Source organism: Lissotriton vulgaris, chromosome 5 (assembly GCF_964263255.1).
Source record: "Lissotriton vulgaris chromosome 5, aLisVul1.2, whole genome shotgun sequence".
Classification (NCBI taxonomy): domain Eukaryota; kingdom Metazoa; phylum Chordata; class Amphibia; order Caudata; family Salamandridae; genus Lissotriton; species Lissotriton vulgaris.
In genome coordinates, this window is record NC_141693.1 from 1246600278 (window position 1) to 1246620065 (window position 19788).

The 19788-nt window shown below is 45.2% G+C and overlaps 1 protein-coding gene across 1 annotated transcript in view; it reads right to left on the reverse strand.

The window, feature by feature from the left end:
- LOC147712398 (transcription factor Spi-C-like) overlaps window positions 1–19788 on the reverse strand; it is an 81746-nt gene that overhangs the window by 34071 nt on the left and 27887 nt on the right. Inside the window, exons 3-4 of the mRNA XM_086923087.1 lie at window positions 8794–8912; window positions 2819–2927 (exon numbers count right to left, since the gene is read on the reverse strand). Coding sequence (XP_086779213.1) covers window positions 2819–2927; window positions 8794–8912 — 228 coding nt within the window. The remainder of the gene's footprint in view (window positions 1–2818; window positions 2928–8793; window positions 8913–19788) is intronic.

Genomic DNA, 19788 nt, shown 5'->3' on the forward strand with positions numbered 1-19788 from the left:
GGACATCGAGCCTGTCCAGATACGCTATGATGGAGCGGATTTTCTTAGGGCTATTTAAGCCGTGTACATTCCAGGTATGGAATTTGATATTACAGCCCATGCTTTCCACACATCATGCTATAGAATACATGGTAATACCCAACTTAACCCCTTTGGTGCTCATGACGAGCTCAGCTCGTCATGAAGCACAGTGCTCGTGTGCTCATGACAAGCACCCATTTCCATTATGGTCCAGCACAGCAGGGTAATAATTCAAGCAGCCAAGGTGTTAATAAGTAAGCTGCAATGTTTCAGTTGCTATGCCCTTGCAAAGTTTCAAACATCCCTTCCCCTTCCACCCCACCATCCCCCCACCCACTTCAGCACCCCAAACTTGCTAAAGCCATCCCTATACAGAATAAACAATACCCCCTGAATACAGAAAAACAATTAAAACGTGGGGTACTCCCATGTGGGGAGCACCAGAGTGCTACTAGCCTCCTACCGATGCAGGTGACTGATCAGATCTACAACAAGTGCAATAATAACACAAGCAGATTCTTAGACACTTATACACCCAAGTGGCCTCCCATTCAAAGTATAGCCGAGCACCCCAGTTCAGCATCAGAAAAGTCGACTCATTGTACAGTTGCTAGAACCCATGCCCTCACGTATATGGCAGAACACATATGTGCCCTCGCGCTCACATACCATTGCTCCTCCTCATCTGGGTCATTTGAGGGCTCACACCGTCTCCATTTAAAAAAAAATGTTAAAGTCCCCCTTCTGGCCTATTCTTAGGTGAGCAGGGTAAAGCATGGCATACTGGATACCCTCCAATGGCAATAGTTTCTTCACTGTGCCAAATTCCCTTCTTGCTGCCTGCACCACCACTTTAAAGTCCGTACGAATGCCAGGGAGTTCTTTTGGAATTCAATTGCGCCCTTTTCTCTAGCCATCCGCAAAATGGCATCCCGGTCCCTGCAATTTAAAACTATGGCAATAATAGGGCGCGGCACCAGGGACTGGTGTCGCAGCCAGGGAGTGAAGAGCACGCTTGACGATGAACATAGTGGACAAGTTCTCTGGACCAAAGAAATCTCTTATCAATTTCTCTACATAGGTCTACATTTTGCCGGTGTTGGTAGACTCCGGAAATCCAGTAATTCTAATGTTGTTACAGTGGGACCTAGCCTTCAAGTCCTCGTTCTACGCTTGTATGAGCGCCAGTACTTCCTCCCTCTTTAAGGTTTTGCCGAAGACCTCGCTTAGACCGCCCTCAGTGGCGGAAACCCTCTGCTCAACCTCCCCCATTCTAGTGCTTTGTTTTTCCAACTGTGCAGTCATGTGGTCCATTTTTTGGCTCAGCGCAGCCATTTTCCCATCAATGGATTGAAGACACTGCGGCATTGCCAAAAGCAAGGGGGAGCATCCCCTTACACATCTGCCGCTGAGTCCGAAGCTGCCTTCGCTGTGACCTGCTAGGCTTCCGCACATCAAACATAAGGCGAGGCTGGGATTTGTCTGTCTTCCCCATTGTGTGCGCCAAGCAAAACGATGCTGCCGCTCCAGAATATCTGCACTACTGAGACTGCTGTGAGAGTACTCTGCCCAGGTCGCCACCAAACAGACGTGCTTTCAAGTCGTCGTTTGATGACAGAGCCTGGTTTAATTATGCCTCCGCCAACACCCAATTTCTTCCTGTTTTTGGGAAATAACCTTTTTTGATGATTGGGAGAGAATCCACCTCTGTTGTATGTTAGAGGGCCATCAGAGCACACAATTCTGAGATCTCAAATTACCACCTGTCTTCCTTGCATCCCCGCTGTAATCCCAGTGGCCTCTACTGACTGTGGTGGCAGTACATTACTTCAAGCACCAGGCCTCCCACTGTGCAGAATAGTGTTCCCAGTCGTGCACCCCAGAGAAATGCCTAACAGCGCTGCACTCCGTGCAACCCAGTTTATCAGGACCTCCGAGTTGCCTTCAGCTATGTGTTACATGGTGCCATTAGCGCCCGTGGGCCGCAGGGTCCTATTTGCCGTTCCAGCCTGTCAGCAGCTTGTAGGCCACAGCCTTATGCCCAGTCCCGCGCCTACCGCCGTAGCCGCAAGTTCAGGCCAGGCTGCACCCCCACTTACCGCGCTTACCACCTGCCACGTCAGCCGCACTGTGGATCACTCAGAGGCCTCCAGCAAGGCAGCGCCGGCTCCCGCCAAGCCCCACACACCTCGGCGGCACCACCACGAGCGCAGCAGATCGTCAGGAGCCCCTGCGCGTTCTCCAGGCAGTTCTTGTGGCTTTGCAGCTGGATACTTTCCGGTGAGGTACAGGACTGTCCGCTGTATATAGGCGCTGTTTCGCCTGCTCACTCTGTTCGCACCGGAGGCTTTCTTCCCTTCAGCACGTCAGCCTTACGACCAGCCTCACTGCAGGGCTATGGCGGTCGCCATCTTGCACTCACACCATCGGACTCCGACCCATCGAATTTCGCCGGGGTGATCCTGCACTGCCTGTACACAATGCCACTATGCTGAACCGGGATGGCCCGCAATTCAGGTCAGTCATTTTTCCCCCTTGGATGCTGCAGATTTTAAGCAGATAATTTGTGGATTGTAGATCAGCTGGGCAGAGCCATACTACAGCATAGCCATGTTGCCGTGCGCCCTCTAGCGCCCTTGTTGATGAGGGTTGCATACCAAATAATTTGACTTCCTGAGAATGTAATGGCATCTAAATGTCACCTAAATGAAAATGCCTAGGTTTTACTCCTGCTCTGTAAAGAAGGTTCTAATGTTATATTATAAAAGAATTTTTAAGATATTACATTTATTCTTACCTTTGATCAAAATTTCATCAGGAAAGGAGAGCAGACTTTTCTTCCTATCAGAAACAAATTGCAATGGTTCCAAAGGGTTGCTGTCCGTGCTACATTCAGAGTCGTAATCCTAAATAATAACATAACGTTGATTAAAACAGTACAGCCAACTAATGCTGAAGTCTATCAATGTACATATTGTGCAGTTAAACAATTTGTTGTAAACCCGAATACTAAATCAAAAATAAAACTTCTAATTGATATTGTGTAAGAACTGTTCAACCTGCCCGGTATATCTTGCAATCTTTCCCAGCACCGAGGAAATATCCATTAAAAAAAACACACAGATATACATGTGTTCAACTAATAGTGCCATTTTGAATTTCGTGTTTAAACAATAACTAGATGTTCATGCAGGCCCCCTACCCTAGGGTAGCTTGTAATTGCAATTGCTATCTGGTCAAGCCTAATAGCTAGAAAGGCTCAGGTATATGAACACCAGAGTTATGAAAGTATTAGCATTGCTCTTTTTAGTAGTTCTTCCCAATTAAAAATAATAAAAACAGATGAGCAAGTACAAAAGCTAATTGATTACTCCATTACATTAAAAAAGGTTTGAAGCACTGAATTCAAAACATCGCCCTCCCACTTGCCTCTTAAAACAAAAACAGTCAATGTACTTGTCCTATTGTAGGAATAAGCAGAATTATTACTGTCACTGACAGCCTCAGAATGACAGTCAACCTTGGAATTCAGTGGAATCAGAGGAAAAGCATAAACAAATGTCACAGACCCGTCTATTAACAAAGAACTCCACTTGGACTTGGTGTCTGCGAACCTGGATGGAAAGGCTCTGAGTTTTCAGTTTTCGGCACTGGGAAACAGATGAATGTACAGAGATCTCCAGGCCTGAAAAATCCTGTCAGAAATCATAGTTCAGCTCATGTTCTTCCATGGGGTTCCTACTCAGTCTGTCCATCTTACAATTCTGTAGGCCTGGGAGAAGCAACATCATTTGAGTGATGTTTCCTGCCAAACCTCAGTGCCAGATTAACTATGCCTCGCTTGACAGAACCCTGGGCAACTTGCTTGTTGACATGAAGCATTGTCAAAGTTCTGTCCTTCTGATGAAAGAGGAAAGTTGCAGAGACCACTTACAGGAAACACTAAGGAGTTGGTAGACTGCCCTTAGGTCCCACATGTTGATTTTCTGAACAAAATGATTTCCCATAAGACTCCCCTCCCTACCATGAGACTTTTATTGTGCTTTGCACTGAAGGAGATTGCCAAAGGTTTCAGGTAAGGAATGTATGGTTTTGTCAAACATTAATTTTCTCCTTCAAAATTTCTTGACATCTTGAACGGCATATCTTCCAAACAGATGTAAGTCATTGTGCTTTCCCAAAAGGGAGGAGGGCTATCTTACTGTTGAAGATGGAGTTTTCTTTAAAAGTGCTTTGTATAGATGATAACCTGTGGTCCAGAGAAAGCACTTTTAATGCGTTTGGGTTCAATGTTGCCCCTCAACATTTGATCAGAATGAAGGCATGCCTGGGAGGCATTGATCTGGATTCCCCCATATCCTGCTGCAGTTAAGTAGGATTAGCGTTGATCAGTCAATTGTCCTCAACAGCTACTACTGAAATGCATGATCTGCACTTCGATTGACAGCCTATGTCTGAAATATTGAATAATGGCAGCAAGGTTACGGATCTCATTCCAAATTTTTTGGAGTTTGGTCCGGGAACTCTTCCTACTAGTTACAGCAGAGAAGACTTGCCAGTTATAAATGTATGGAATCATGATGGCTCTGTTAATAAGGAGGAATTACTGGGGCAATATGTAATTCTCACCCAATTACACAGTTTTATCCACCTCTTCCCTGGAATTTCACAATGACATTTTGGCTTTTTAACAGCTGAAATCGCAGGGTGAGAGAAATTAGATACTTAGTTACTGCCGATCTCATTGCCAGTGGGGTTTGATACTTCCAATGGGCACATTACTGGAATTAAGAGGACACTTTAAATAAGGTCCTAGACCGTTAGACACTGAGAATTGAATTAGTAGCAGCATCCTGACAAGTAAAAGCAGTGCTCCACCATGCCCAAACATTTTTCACTGAAATCTCCTTGCTTTGCACTTTTGCTATTCTGACAATTTAAAGCTTTTAACATGAGTTGAGCATGTGAGCCACTGTTCTCAAAACAATGGATTCACCTGCCCAGTCTTTAAGCAGTCACTCCCATCTCTTCGCCTGCTGAAGCTCTTTCAAAACTACTGCAATATCTGTATTCTACCTACAGGTGGTTCAGAAAGTCACTTCGCTAAAATATTAGCCCCATCTACCTTTTCTGTGGAAGGTGGGATAAATAGGCCAAGATACAGGGGGTAAAAAACGTACTTGCTTCTCCTGTGTCTGTGGATTCTTTTTCTTGGCCTTGGGACACTGAGCACTTTACAACTATTAAACAGTGCTTAAGTGCATGTGCTTCTTCCGTTAACAGGATTATATTGGTCAATACCTGATTGGCATATTTGATTTACTAGTAAGTCCCTTGTAAAGTGTTATGACATACCCAGGGCCTGTAAGTCAAATGCTACTAGTGGGCCTGCAGTACTGATTGTGTCACTCACATAAGTAGCCTTTCAAACCTATTTCAGGCCTTCCACTTTCAGGGTGTGTGTGTGCAGTTTATTGCCACTTCAACTTAACATTTAAAACTACTTGCGAAACCTTAAACCCCCCACCCCTTTTATTACATAAGTCACTCTTAAGGTTTGCCCTAAGTAACCCTAAGGGCAGGGTGCTATGTAAGTAAAAGGTAGGACACGTGTGTTTAACCTTTACATGTCCTGGTAGTGACAAACACCCAAATCCGTTTTTCACTACTGTGAGGCCTACCCCTCTCTTAGGCTAGCATTGGGAATTCCTTAATACATTTTTAAGTTGCAATTTCTGATCAGAGAGCAGTACCCTTTTCATATTTCATATCTTTGAATGGTAATGATAAATCCTCCTCCCTGCTGAAGTTGGATTTAACATTACCGTTTTAGAGATACCACTTTTAGAAAGTGGACATTTATCTGCACTTACTGCTCTGTGTGCCTGACAGTCTGTCTCCAATTCATGTCTTGGGTGGGAAACAACTACACTTTGTGCATTTCCTCTAGACATCCATAACACAGGAAAAATAGGTGTGGTGCGCACCCATCTACATACATCTGCACTCTGATGGCCGTGCCTGGGCAGGCTGGAAGGGAGGGGCTAACATTTCACTTGAATAGGCAGTGTAAAGTCCCCACAAAAAAGGACTGATTCCCCCCACAGATGTCCTGGCAGACAGAACTGGGTTGAAAGGGATACATGCGCACTTCAGAGAGCTGCTCTGAAATCACCCCTACATCAAATGCACTTTTGGGTATAAGTACTGGGTCTCTGACTCCCTAAAAGCATACACTACCGGGCTTGTAACTGAAGCTCTCCCAGAAGAAATGCTGTGCTGCTTAAATGACTCAACTTTACAGCTGATCTAGCAGGCATTCTTTTCAGTTGCTTGCCCTGCTGCTCTTTGACTCTGATGAAGGGGAGCTGGACTCTGCCTTCACTCCAGGTGATCTCCAAAGGCCTGTTGGCTTACCTCCTGTTGTTTGAGACTCAAGGATATCAAAGTCTCTACCCCTTCTCCTGGCTCACTGGACGTGGGCCAGATACTTGCAAAATGAATTTTGACGCATCTCATCTCAGCGTGAAGCAGAACCTGCGCATCAACCTGGTTGTGGGAGTAAAATCGCCACATTGCCTCGTACCCAACATTTTACCCTCCAGAGATAGAAGCATTGTACAGTGTTTCGCATCCTCTGCAGCTCGGTGAGATAGACGTATCCCCTCGACTGTGTGGCAGAATCAGGCGCACCGCCTAGATGCCTCTTGACTCCGGCATCCGTCTTCAGATCTGACGCATTGCCTTCACTACACGAAGAAGATCAACACATCCTGCACCTGCAGGCATCGCCATCGACGCATCTCACTGTTTGCAACCAGCAAAGCAACTTTGTTCACGTTGGGCCTGCATGGGTCCTGTAGCCACCAAGCACTCCATCGCGGTTGGTCCGAAATTTGACTTCGCCCCAGTCCAGCTTGACCTAAAGGTACCTTTTTAACACTACTTGCTTACAAGCTATTTACTGCATTTATTCCTTTAAAAATCCATCTCAACTTTCATACATTGTTTTTTTGTCGTTTTGGTTTTGTTTTGTTCAGGATGTTATCTATTTTTCTAAACCTGTGTAGAGTCTTTTTGTGGTGTATTTAATGTGTAAGTGTGTGTGCGTGGGATGTGCGTGGGCTGTGTATCGGTTGTACAAATACTTAACACATTGCCTCTTTAGATAAGCCTGACTGCTCTGTGCCAAGCTCCTAGCGGATGAGCAGAGGTTATCTTTATGTTTGTATCTAGCTTACCCTGATTCGAGTGGTGGTTCCTGCATTTTATAAACAACACATTGGGTAGAACTGTGATGTACTGCCAGTTGGCAAGATGAAATACTACACAACCCTCCACAAGCCCTGCTTATTCAAGAGGTGATAGAGAGCTGTAAAGGAAAAGACCCTGGGTTGCTTCTTTGACAAATGAGTAAATGAAAAGCAGATTGTCCTAGGGATAAAAGAATAGGACAACAAAATGACCACAATGCTAGAACTCAACTGGCTCCTATTGCTAGCCTATGGCATCTTCTAAGCCAGCTGCATCATATACAAAGCCATCACGACCAGCAACCAGATCTATCTAGCTGACAACTCAACATTTACCTTGGCGCTCTGCACACTACCAGCAAAGACGCCAAGCTGGAGACAAAGAAGCCAAAAAAAGAAAAACAAGGCAAAGAAAATAGGCTTTCTTGGTTTATGCACACAAGATCTAGACAATATTCCGGGATCCAACAACCCTGCTCAGATTTAGAAAACAGTTAAATGCACACATTTAAAAAAAACACACACACATCACAATGCAGTACCTTTATACATCCCCTCAAAGAAACCAGCTACACCCTCCAATAACTCAATGACAGTATTTTTGCCTTTAACCTTGTGCAGCACTCTGCTGCCTTTTGGATAGGTTCACACTGTGCAAATACCATGCATATACACCAAAGGAGTAAAACTGGGATTTACAGAAGAAACAACTTCATCTTTAAACAAGCCTTATTTTTTCGCCAATGTAAAATCACAGTAAATTGAAACTATGGGTCATACCAACACTCTATTTTCTATTCGTGCATATGAAATACATCTAAATCTCTAACACGGATCAGCGTGCTCAGTTTCAAACACCAGCAGTGAGAAAATCCTTATAAACTTTGAAAACCGCTTTCCTAAAATGACTCTGCCGTTTTTCCCAACTGTTTGTATTCTATACGACTTCATTTATATTGGCATGAACATTTATCAGGTCTTCCTACTCCCCTCCAGCTGCGAGTAAGTCCAACAGGTAAGAATACATTTACATATTATATTTTTTAACTCTTGTTCCAGAGGTTCCTCTCCATTTTCCCTTCCAAAACCAGGTAGCTCTTGACCTCGGCCTAATTTCATCAAGTTTCATGTTAGAGTTATAACAACATTACAGGGCTGATAGAAATTGCAGATATTTTTTATCATAATCTTATGAGGGATTTCAAGACTGACAGCCTGCCTTTCCATTGCCCAATAATGTAATATATTATTTTGCTTTGCCAATTCAGGGAAGGGGACATGGAAATGCATGAAAACGTGGTCTGAGAAGAGTTGCTGGATAAAAAACCCAAATCAGTACAGACCAGTGTTGGTGTTAGGCTACTGCAGCTCAAATAGAACTGCTGCTCGAGGAAGGCTGTCTTCACAATGATTACCTAAAGCAAACTTCTGCAATGCATATCAAGGCTTTTCTCTAAAAACATGTGAATACAGAATAATATACAATATCATACAATAAATAATTAACTTTGATACTTACATACTCATAGCATGATAAGGGAGGGCTGTTTTCACTATCCAATTGGGAATATTCATTGCTGTATTGAGGCGGTCCATCAGCATCCCAGAGTACATCAAGTTGGTGATGAGGAAAAATATCTACATAAAAACACCTCTGTGAATGTGACACACTAAATACAGAAAAAATGTATCAAATATCAATTAGAACGCATTTTCAGTCCCTAAACATCTTAAAGGTGTTCTAGTAAATTAGAACTAATTTTCATGTATTTAGTTTAGAATAATTTCCAGAAAAATACATTTAAAAATTCCGAAGGAGCAGAATGGTTTTCAAACATTACTTTCACCAACTGTCCGAGTTCAAAAGCAACTACATTTTAAATTCCATTTTAACTTTCACCTCCAAAAATTACATAAAGAGAGGCTGCTACGAAAATGTCTTGCTTTCAATGTTTTCATCTTTAAAGAAATCAGAAGCTACCTACACTAATATGTGCAGAAAAGACATTTTAAAATAAAGTTTCGGAATGAAAACAAGCTAGATCACTTGTGTAATACTCTGTGTTCAACCTATTCATTAAAGGCATTCTCTGATGCATCTGCATTCAAGTAAATTGGTGTTTAGCGCGGACTCATGAACTTCCTGCAAAATTATCTGGTTCCTCTTTTGCAAATATGACTTGTTGAAAATTTCTTAATACTTTGTACTTCAAGATGGAAGACGAGAGCTTGGTCAAGACTATCAACCTCTTTCCCTAGCTCTCCTAATGTCCTAACTCCTCTCAAAGTCAACTAACCTCGGCCTTACAGGAAGTAAGCACAATACAACTCCGTATAGACACATCTATTGTCCTCCACCTGGGCAGAGAGGCTTCTCTATGTCTGCAAGAACCCATCCCTTCAAAAGATCAAGCTGGCCTGGGTGCCCACAAACATGTAGAAGTCACAACGTTCCTTGTCCGGGAAGGCTTGGATTAAAGTCATTGGATATCTTTTCTGGGACATTAGAAGGTAAATATGGCTCTAATTACTTTTTTCGAGCAACAGGCGATTCAATTGTAGGAAGGACTTATTATTAAGAGAAAGAAAGTGTGACAACCTATGGAAGATAAGTTAGCACCGTACATAACTAAAACCCAGTAACCGAGTTTAGTTTTTCTTAATTAGCTTTATGGTTTAAGAATTATTGTTCCGTTTATTCCCTAAACAGAGTTAGTGTAAAATCAGTTTTAACAAAACTGCATTTTTAGGTCGAGCATTCGAGACCTCTTGTTTATACTTTATTATATACTTATATGTGTATTTACTTTGTGGGCTCTGGAGATCAGCCCTAGGACCGGTCTGCTTCAGCTTAGGGACTCTTTTTTTCCTGTTCAACTGCCTCTATTTAACTGTCTTTATAGAAAACGACCAGCAGAGGTCAGTAAAATACCAGAATCACTTTAGCATTCTCTAGATTCCAGTCCAAGGAAATTGCATCCCACAGGCACCCGTAGACAATAATATTTTTTCAAATCTTGTATTTTCAGTAATATGACCCCAAAGGCCCTGCTTTTATATTAAGAACAGAGCTTTAGACTATACCATTTCCCACTGAAAGGCATTATTTCTCTCCAGGTGTTCCCATACCTGGTCTGTCACGCAGTTTGGTACTTACTTTCCCTCCATGTTAAAGAATAGTATATGTTTCAGCACCCAGGATAATGTGCTGAATAGCTAAATACATATAAGGTCCCAAAGGCGAGACCGATTGCATTGCAAATGCTTGTTAAAAGTGTGCAGCTACCCACTGGTAAAATCCAGCGATGGCTGGCACAGATCAGAGGTAGTGGGGAAGATGTGGGGGAAGCGGCTATAACTTTTCTTTTTTAAACTTACCTTTTTGCCGAACCCCTCTGTTATGTATCATTTTAGGACCCTCTTGTAAGTTTCCCGATTCATGCCCTTATATAGGTATAAATCACCATATCCTTATATAGGCATAGAAATCATAACCATATTTAGGCATAGCTCATGCAGTCCAAATACGGCAGGGCTACTTCCACTAGTTCCCAAAATCCACAACGATTTCTTGGAAAACTCAGCTTCAGCAGCCGGGTACTTCCCTTTGCTTGAATATTGATTTGTCCAAGAACTCATGGATTTTTCAAAGAACTGAGACTCTTTGATGACGTTATGTCCAACTGTACGTCAAACTCGGCACCTTCAAGGTATAAATATGCCTCACCCAAGCAAACACGCGGTGGTTTGGAGCAGTTCGACAATCTACTTGCCCGAAGCGCCCTGCTACAGCAAGTGCCGAAGGAAGCCAACTCTCCAGCAAACGCACTGAGAGAGACGCTGTCTTTTCTCCTGCCGAGAAATCCAGCTCCAGTGTTTCCAAGCTACCCTTGCGGGTTGTTGGGAAATCAAGTCCTGAGACCAACCTTTTCCATTCTAAACTACGGTATGGAGCTGATTAGACCCTTAGAGAAATCTTGAGCAGATTATTGGCAAAAAGAATACTATCTTTATGCTACACCTCACTTACTTCTTCCCTTGTACTAAGCTTAGGTTAGGTAGACCAGGGTAGGCATATTTTAGAAGCACCAGTTGAGTACTTTTAGCCTCTGTTATTTATGTATGTATTTATATATGGTTTAGGAACCATACAATGCTCTTACAGTATTATTTTGTTCTAGTATTTATACTGTAGGCATTATATTTTACAAACAGTTTTACGATTGTAGCAGTTCATTTCTTATGCTTGAGATTGAAGACTGTTCAATAAATCTTTTTATTGAAAACGCCCGTCTCTCTACTGTCTCTACACCTCTAGTGAAACGAAGCATGCACGATTGACTGAGTGAAATATCTATCTATTGTTTCCACGACTCTGAAGCTACGTTTTATCTTGGGGAAACAAAGTTGTCATGTTTATGCGGTTGTCAGAGACTAATCCCTTCTTGTGAATTCGAGAAAGTTTCTAGTGACCTCTGAGCTAGCTGGCACACACAATTAAGTCTAGTATATTCGATAGAGATCTAGTCGACCTCAGTCCTACGTCTAATCTATAGGATATACTATTCCAAAGCGCAGAAGTTATTGGGAATATAGGAACTACATTACACCGCCTCTGTAGTTCTTCCCTTGCTCAACTACAGGAAGCACACCCAGGGTCCCAGTCATTCAATTATAACACTGCCTTAGATTGTGATTAGTGCTCACATGCTGACTGGAAGCCTGGGCACGTTCTCCAAGTAGGCTGTAATGCAGCCTGCATGGAGAACATGCAAAGTGCACAAGACTGTTTTGGGAGTTCAAGTTCAAGTTCCAAAATTTGTATAGCGCACTACTCACCCAGAGGGTCTCAAGGCGCTTGAGGGAGGGTGGTGCTTTACTTATCTAATATCCAAGGTTTTAGTTGTTTTCTGAAGGAGAGGTGGTTTTGTGTAAGGCGGAGGTGGGTGGGGAGAGAATTCCAGGTTTTGGCCGCTAAGTAGGAGAAGGATCTTCCTCCCATGGTGGATCTATGGATGCGCGGAATTGCGGCGAGGGCTTGATTGGACGAACGTAGTTGGCGGGAGGGGGTGTAGAAGGATAGTCGCGTGTTGAGGCATTCGGGTCCTAGGTTGTAGAGGGCTTTGTGTGCGTGGGTGAGGAGACGGAATGTTATTCACTTGTTGACAGGGAGCCAATGGAGGTCTTTCAGGTGGCCGGAAATGTGAGCTTGCCGAGGGATGTCCAATATGAGTCTGGCTGAGGCGTTTTGGATGCGTTGGAGTTTTTTCTGTAGTTTGGCTGTGGTTCCGGCGTGAAGGGTGTTTCCGTAATCCAGTCGGCTGGTGACCAGTGCGTGAGTGACCGTCTTTCTTGTTTCGGTGGGGATCCAACTGAAGATTTTTTTGAGCATGCGTAGGATGTTGAAGCATGATGATGAGACGGCGTTGGCTTGTCTGGTCATCGAGAGGGAGGAGTCCAGGATGAAGCCCAGGTTACGTGCGTGATCCTTAGGTATGGGTGCGGTTCCCAGGGCCGGTGGCCACCATGAGTCATCCCAGGCAGAGGGGGATGACCCTAAGATGAGGACTTCCGTTTCGTCCGAGTTTAGTTTTAAACGGCTGTTCTTCATCCACTCGGCTACTTCTTTCATTCCTTCGTGTAAGTTGGTTTTGGCGGTGGTTGGGTCTTTGGTGAGGGAGAGGATCAGCTGGGTGTCGTCTGCGTAGAAGATGATGTTGAGGTTGTGTTGGCGCGCGCTGGATGCGAGGGGACTCATGTATACGTTGAAGAGGGTGGGACTGAGTGATGATCCTTGTGGTACGCCGCAGATGACTTTGGTGGCCTCTGATCTAAAAGGGGGAGGCGGACTCTCTGGGTTCTTCCGGCGAGGAACGAGATGATCCAGTCCAATGCTTTTCCTTGTATTCTGATGTTGCTGAGGCGTTGTATGAGGGTTAAGCATGGGCGGAAAATCCGTTACGCTCGCGGATTTTGCGGATTTTCGGTAAATTCGCAATCCGCGAGATTCGCGAATTTCCCGCAAAATCCGCAAATCCGCGAGCAGCGGATTTTATGGCTTGCTCGCACTGTTCGCGTGAGTTCGCGGCTTCCCAGTTCAACTTCGCGCCCCGCGAATAAGCGCTAAATTGCAGAAATACGATCTTAGCAAAACTGAAACTACTTACCAGTTAAAAGTTCAAGCTCATCATTAGTAGCCATTTCCTGTAGTGCTTCCTGAGGGGCCCCTCCAGAGTTCAGTTGCCTACTTGCAACTATTATGTGACCCTGCTCTGACCCTCAGAATAGTTACACAAAGGTCCTGAATTACAGCTAAGGCAGACAAGCAGGAGCCAGGCTGGAAGTTCAAATCCAGTGACACATTAATCAGCCCCTAATTCATTATTGTCAGTTGGGGCAGGGCAGGTGTTGTAACTAATTTTGCAACAATGAAAGCACTTAGCAAGTGCAAAAGATCACTAATCAGGAAGCACTAAGGAAGCAGGTGCCAGCTAAAAAAATATTCTGTGACACATTAATCAGCCCCAAATTAATTCAGGTCACTTGAGGCAGGGAAGGTGTGCTTTGCTTTGCCACAATAATGTACACTGGACAACCAGAGGGTGCTGTGATGAAACAGAGGGTGGCATGGGTGGGCCAGAGGGTGGCATGAGTAGTCAGAGAGTGGCAGTGGTGACAGAGAGTGGCAGTGATGAAGAAGAGTGTCCCAAACAGGCTGGACACGTAGAAACAACAAGTTCGCAAAACTTGCGACCCGACAGGTAAGTTCGCGTTTGCGAAATTGTACAAAACCCTCACGAACTGGCAGAAACCCGCGCAAACACAAAAAAAAAAATCCGCAAATTCGCGAGAATTCGCGGATTTTGCGGATTGCGAGTTCGCAAATCCGCAAAATTCGCGAACGCGAGATTCTCAAAATTCGCCCATGCTTAATGAGGGTGCTATGACAGACTGTGTCGAAGGCTGCGGAGAGGGCAAGTCAAGTCAAGTCAAGTCAATGAATTTATATAGCGCGCTACATACCCAGAGGATGAGGGCAACTGTTTCTCCGTTGTCCAGTAGTGTTCGAATGTCATCTTTTGCTGCGATGAGGGCGGTTTCGGTGCTGTGTTTGGCTTGGAAGCCGGACTGTGAAGGGTCGAGGGATTTGTTGGATTCAAGGAAGGCGGCGAGCTGACTATTGACGGCTTTCTCAATGACTTTGGCAGGGAATGGGAGGAGGGAGATGGGGCGGTAGTTCTTACGTTCAGTGGGGTCTGCTGTTGGTTTCTTCAGAAGGGCGCCGAGTTCCAGTTTTGCGGGAAGGTAGCGGAGTTGAAGGAACAGTTGATGACATCGCGGAGATGTGGTGCGATGATGGAGTCTGCTTTGTTGAAAATGTGGTGGGGACATGAGTCGGTTGGTGATCCTGAGTGGATGGAGTTCATCAGGCGGATGGTGTCTTCGGTGGTGATTGGGTTCCAGGCGCAAAGGTTGTTGGAGTGCGGTTTTGGTTCGGAGGTGGGTGGAGTGGACTGGTCTTCGGACTGGTTTGCAAAGCTGTTATGTATTTCGGCGATTTTGTTTTGGAAGAATGAGGATAGAGAATCGCAGAGGTCTTGGGAGGGAGTGATGTCGTTGGTGCCGGCGGTGGGGTTGGTAAATTCTTTGATGATGATGAATAGTTCCTTGCTGTTTTGGGCGTTGTTGTCAAGTCGATCCTTGAATGCTGATTTCTTGGTGGATCGGATCAGTTGGTGGTGTTTGCGGGTGGCGTTTTTGAAGGTGGCTAGGTTGTCAGTGGTTGGGTTTTTTCTCCAGGCTTTCTCGAGAGTATGACAGAGCTTCTTGGATTTCTTAATGTCATCGTTGAACCAGGGGGCTTTTTTGCTACCTTGCTTGATTAGATGGTTTTTCAAGGGTGCTAGTTCGTCGGCGCTGTGGGTGATCCATTGTGTGAGGTTGGTGGCTGCTTGGTTTGGGTCCGATGATTTGGCAGGGGGGTTTTGGTGAAGCGATGTGAAGAGCTGGTCAGTGGTGATTTTGTTCCAAATTCTTCGAGGAATAGGTTGTGGGGGGTTGTGGGTCGTGGTCTTTTTGTAGTTGAAGTGAACACAGCTGTAGTCCGTCCAATGGAGAGCTGTGGTGTGATCGAAGGAGATGTGCTTGCTGAAGGTGAAGATAGGGTCGAGCGTGTGTCCGGCAAAGTGGTGGGGGTGTCAACAAGTTGTTTGAGTACGAGATTGGCCAGGTTGTCCAGAAGGGTGGTGGTGTTGCTGTCGTTTTTCTTTTCCAGGTGGAAGTTGAGGTCTCCCAGTAGAATGTAGTTCTCGGAGGGGAGGGCATGTGGGCTGATGAAGTCAGTGATGTCTTCGCTGAAATGTGTGCGGGGTCCTGGTGGTCTGTAGATGAGGGTGCCTCTGAGTGTGGTTTTGGGGTCGGTGTGGATCTGGAAGTGAAGGTGTTCGGCGGTAGCGAGGTTATCGTCGGAACTGGTCGTGATGCGGATGGTGTTCTTATGGACGATGGCGATGCCTCCTCCTGTTTGGTTGGTGCAATCTTTTCGGATGATCTTGTAGGCGTCCGGGATGGCTATGGCGATGTCGGGCGCTGATGAGGCGTTCATCCATGTTTCTGTAAGGAAGGCGACGTCCGGCGATGTAGTGTCGAGTAGGTTCCAGAGTTCAATGGAGTGTCTGTGGACTGAGCGGGTGTTGAGCAGGATACACTTTAGGTGGTTAGTGTCGGAGCTCTGTTTGGAGTTTGTGGATTTGGTGTGGGTCCTGATGCAGGCGAACTTGCAGGAGTGGCAGGTGAAGGGTCCATGGGTGTGTCCTGGGGCAGCTTGGTAGCATTGTGGTGTGCGGCAGGGGTTAAGGGCTGAGAGGGTTGCGGCATCGTATGTTATGCGGGTGGAAAGGGTTTTGCGGGGGCCAGGGGGTATGGCGCTGGGCACGGTCCAGGCGCGGACGGGCGTAGACGGGCTTACCTTTGGCGCACCTTCGGCGCGCATGGGGCGCTTCCGCTGCACGTGAACGCTGTGCGCAGATGCATCTGTCATAAGTGGATAGTGGATGGGGGTAGGGCGAGGGAGGAGCAGCTGGGATGGCTGAGCAGGGTGGAGAGCCGGGCTGGGAGGCACAACAACAAACAACAAAATGGCAGCAAGCCAAAAGCGAAACAGGACGAGATTGGGGCACGACCTTAGTTAAGCGCTATGAACTGGGCAGCACAGTCAGGCAACAATTATTAGAGCAGGCAAAGCGAGTGGCACAGCAAATAATAATGGCACAGTAAATAACAAATCACGGTCTGATATTAAAGCGCTACGATGATTCTATATTCAGCAGTGCGAGCAGGTCTGGCAATAAGCGCTACTATGACAAAACAAAATTATAGCAGTGCGATCAATGTGTGGCAATCAGAGCGCTACGATACCACGTGTGGATGAGCAGGGAGCAGCGAGGGGAGCGACCGCTTCTGAGAGGCTCAGGACGGTCAGGCCCAAGAGGGCCGTCCAAGCAGTTCTAGCGCACTTTAGGTGGGGTGCTACCACTCCTCCCGTACCCCCGCTTCCTCACGCAAAGCTGTGGGCAGGAGTAGGAGAAAATAAAATGATTACACGTTATTACAATTTTATTTTCACTGTGTTTCACTGCAAAAAAAGCAGTGAGGCGACACTCCTCCGCCTTACCTGAAGAGCCGCCACTGGGAAAACCTCATCTAAGTGCATTACTGTTATTAAATCTACGTTTGTTCAGAGAAAACGGTACAGATTTAAGAACTATGCAGCTGGACCTAACTTTGCAGGCCCAGATAAAGTTGACTTACAATTCCACTGAGAAATGAGGAATTACTGTAGGAATTGGGATTATCACACCCAATTTCGCTAGACATTCCTTTTAGTTTTTTCCCTAGAGTTGCACCCAAAGCTTGAGTCTGAGGTGAAACTTGAAAACTATGAATTCTGATGGAATTGGTAACTTGTTTTACTGGGCCCACTGGAAATTCAAAACGGATTTATTCGTTTTTGTGACATTCAGCTCTAGATAGTTTCAATGAGATCACAAACAGAGGATACATCAAGCAGGAGTGTTGTTAGGAAAAGGTAAAATTGAAACACATAAGGTGCCTATGAGGTCAACCAGCAGCTCCATGTCCAAATTCATAATTGGGGGGGGGGGGGATAAAGCAAGCGTCAGACAATTCCTATTACAAGGGCAGAGAGATGGATTTTGAGTATTTGGTATGGACAAAATGGGTATATTGGGAGCGGAACAACAGTTTTAAACCTTTTCTTTGATACCCATGCCGGAGGATTGTTCACAATCAGTGTCCCACAGTCATATGTGGCTGCTTCATAAGTGGTGACTGTGGTTGAGTAGTAGTGTAGGTGTTTTTCTAAACTTTTCTAATGGAAGTGGCTAGGTTTTAGAAATTGCCATGCTTGGTTTCTTTCTCTTCACAATGGATTCTGGCATGAGCAGGATTTTTTGCTCAAACTTATTGATATGGCGTTCATGAACTGCCAGGTACACACAATACCTCTAGCATTATTTGTGTGATTCTAAATATATTGGGGCTGGTTCAAAGAACAATTTGTAAATCTGCTGTCCTAGGCTCATGCTTCACATGGGTGAAGAATCCCAAGAACATGTATTAAAGAGGGGTCTACATTGCTCGAATACACATCACAACTACTTAGTGCTTAAAACATGACCACAACATGCTGAGCAATGTAATTCTTTGATCCCTAAATCAGATACCAGGTGGAAAGATCGTGCATAGACCTCGGTGAATAGAACGTCCTTACTATTTTGAAAAAAAGTCAGATTCCTGTTTTAGGAGCACTAATAATGGTGGCTGGATCCGAGTTCCGGCCTGGCATGGGGCCTCAGTAGTTGAGGTGCTTTGTTTCAGTATTTTAGAAACTGTGTTTCTGAAGGTGTGGTTCTCTTGCCTGTATACTAGGATCAAGAGTGTAGGGTTTTGACAGTGGTGATCCAATGGTGCAGGGTTAGAGATGACCGTGTCATCAGTAGCAGTATTTCAGGAGCACCAGTGCAATGTTTTGCAAGTGGTGGTGCGGTGTTTGCTTGGTGGTTGTACTGTGTATGGGGTAGTGGTGCTGTGTTTCTGGAATGACAGCCAGTGCTGTCGCTCAGATAATTGGAGCAAGTGCAGCACGTAGTTGAATGCCTTTGAACACGTTTGCAAAATATTTAAAGTGGTGGATTGAGGCACTTTAATTGTATAATAAGAAATGCGTCTGAGAGTGTGCAAGCTAATGTGGTTTGTGGACTCAACACATTATTAGCAGCAGGAGTCCACCAGAAACCTGCCAAGAAATCTAAAGAGGGGCAGCTGCAACCCCTGTCCACTCAACCACAAAACCACCACTCATATCGAAGTTAATTTTGGAGGAAGTGGCTGCCTGATATGAAACTAAAGGACTGGAAATTATAGGAAAAGAAATTACAGTAAACCATATTTATTTTAATCCTTTCTTCTGTTGTGGTTTTATTTGTTTATTTCGGGTTTTCTACAGCTCGTAAATAATCCTGACGACATTGGAGCGCTTTACTTCGTATACATGAATTTTGTACATTTGATAACGTACAAAGATCCAAAGAAATGAGAAAGCACAGCCATATATTTCAACAAGTAAATACAAAAGTAGGGTTCAGGGCTCAAGCACGTTACATTTACAACTTTGTGATTGGGTGGGTCCTTGCACAGTTGTGTGTCTCCAGGTAGCTCTGCTATTTGTTGTAGTTGCAAGGCATAAAGTGTTTCAAGTCTAGATAATTTTGCAGTTTTAAAAGAGAGGTCATGTCTACATTGTAAAGGGAAGTTGTTACAAATCTTTGTGTTAAAGATGCAAAGGATTGTTTGTTTGGACACTTTGTTATAGCAAGCTTTTCCAGATTGTTGGTCTGGCAAATGTGTCTCAGGCTACCTGAGACTATATTTGTTCCCCGTTAGAAATAAGTGTTTAGTTTCTGAGCTTTAAATATTGTGCAGGCAAACCAGGATTTGGGTGGGATCCATTTAAGGTCAGTATGGGGATTTGGGGGGCAGCCGACCATCGGGAGGCTTGCCCCCCCGGGGTAATTTGGGGCAGTAGGGGAGGGAGGGGGATCTGCTGGCATCAGTACGAGGGTTTGTGCTGGTTGGGCTTTAGGCGGGCGATTGGGCTGCATTTGGGCTGCCTTTGGGCTTGGGCCCCTGTAGCCGGACATTTTGTGTCACTGCCCATTATTTGGTGCAGTGACACAGCAGCCGGTGGGCAGTTGGGACTCGAGTTTTTTCTTAGGCCTTGTGTGGGACTGACTTCGGGAGCGGTTTGCGTTGTCTGGCGGCGGAGGCGGTAGCGGATAGTAGGCTTCATCGGTCCTTGGTGCGGCGGGGATTTGCAGCGGAAGAGGAACAAAGTAGCAGAGCCAATCCTGGTGACGTTACGTGATCCCCGGGTGCAGGAGGCTTTGCGTCTGCTGGGAGAGGCGGGCCGCATGGACTTGGTGCGGCCTGATCT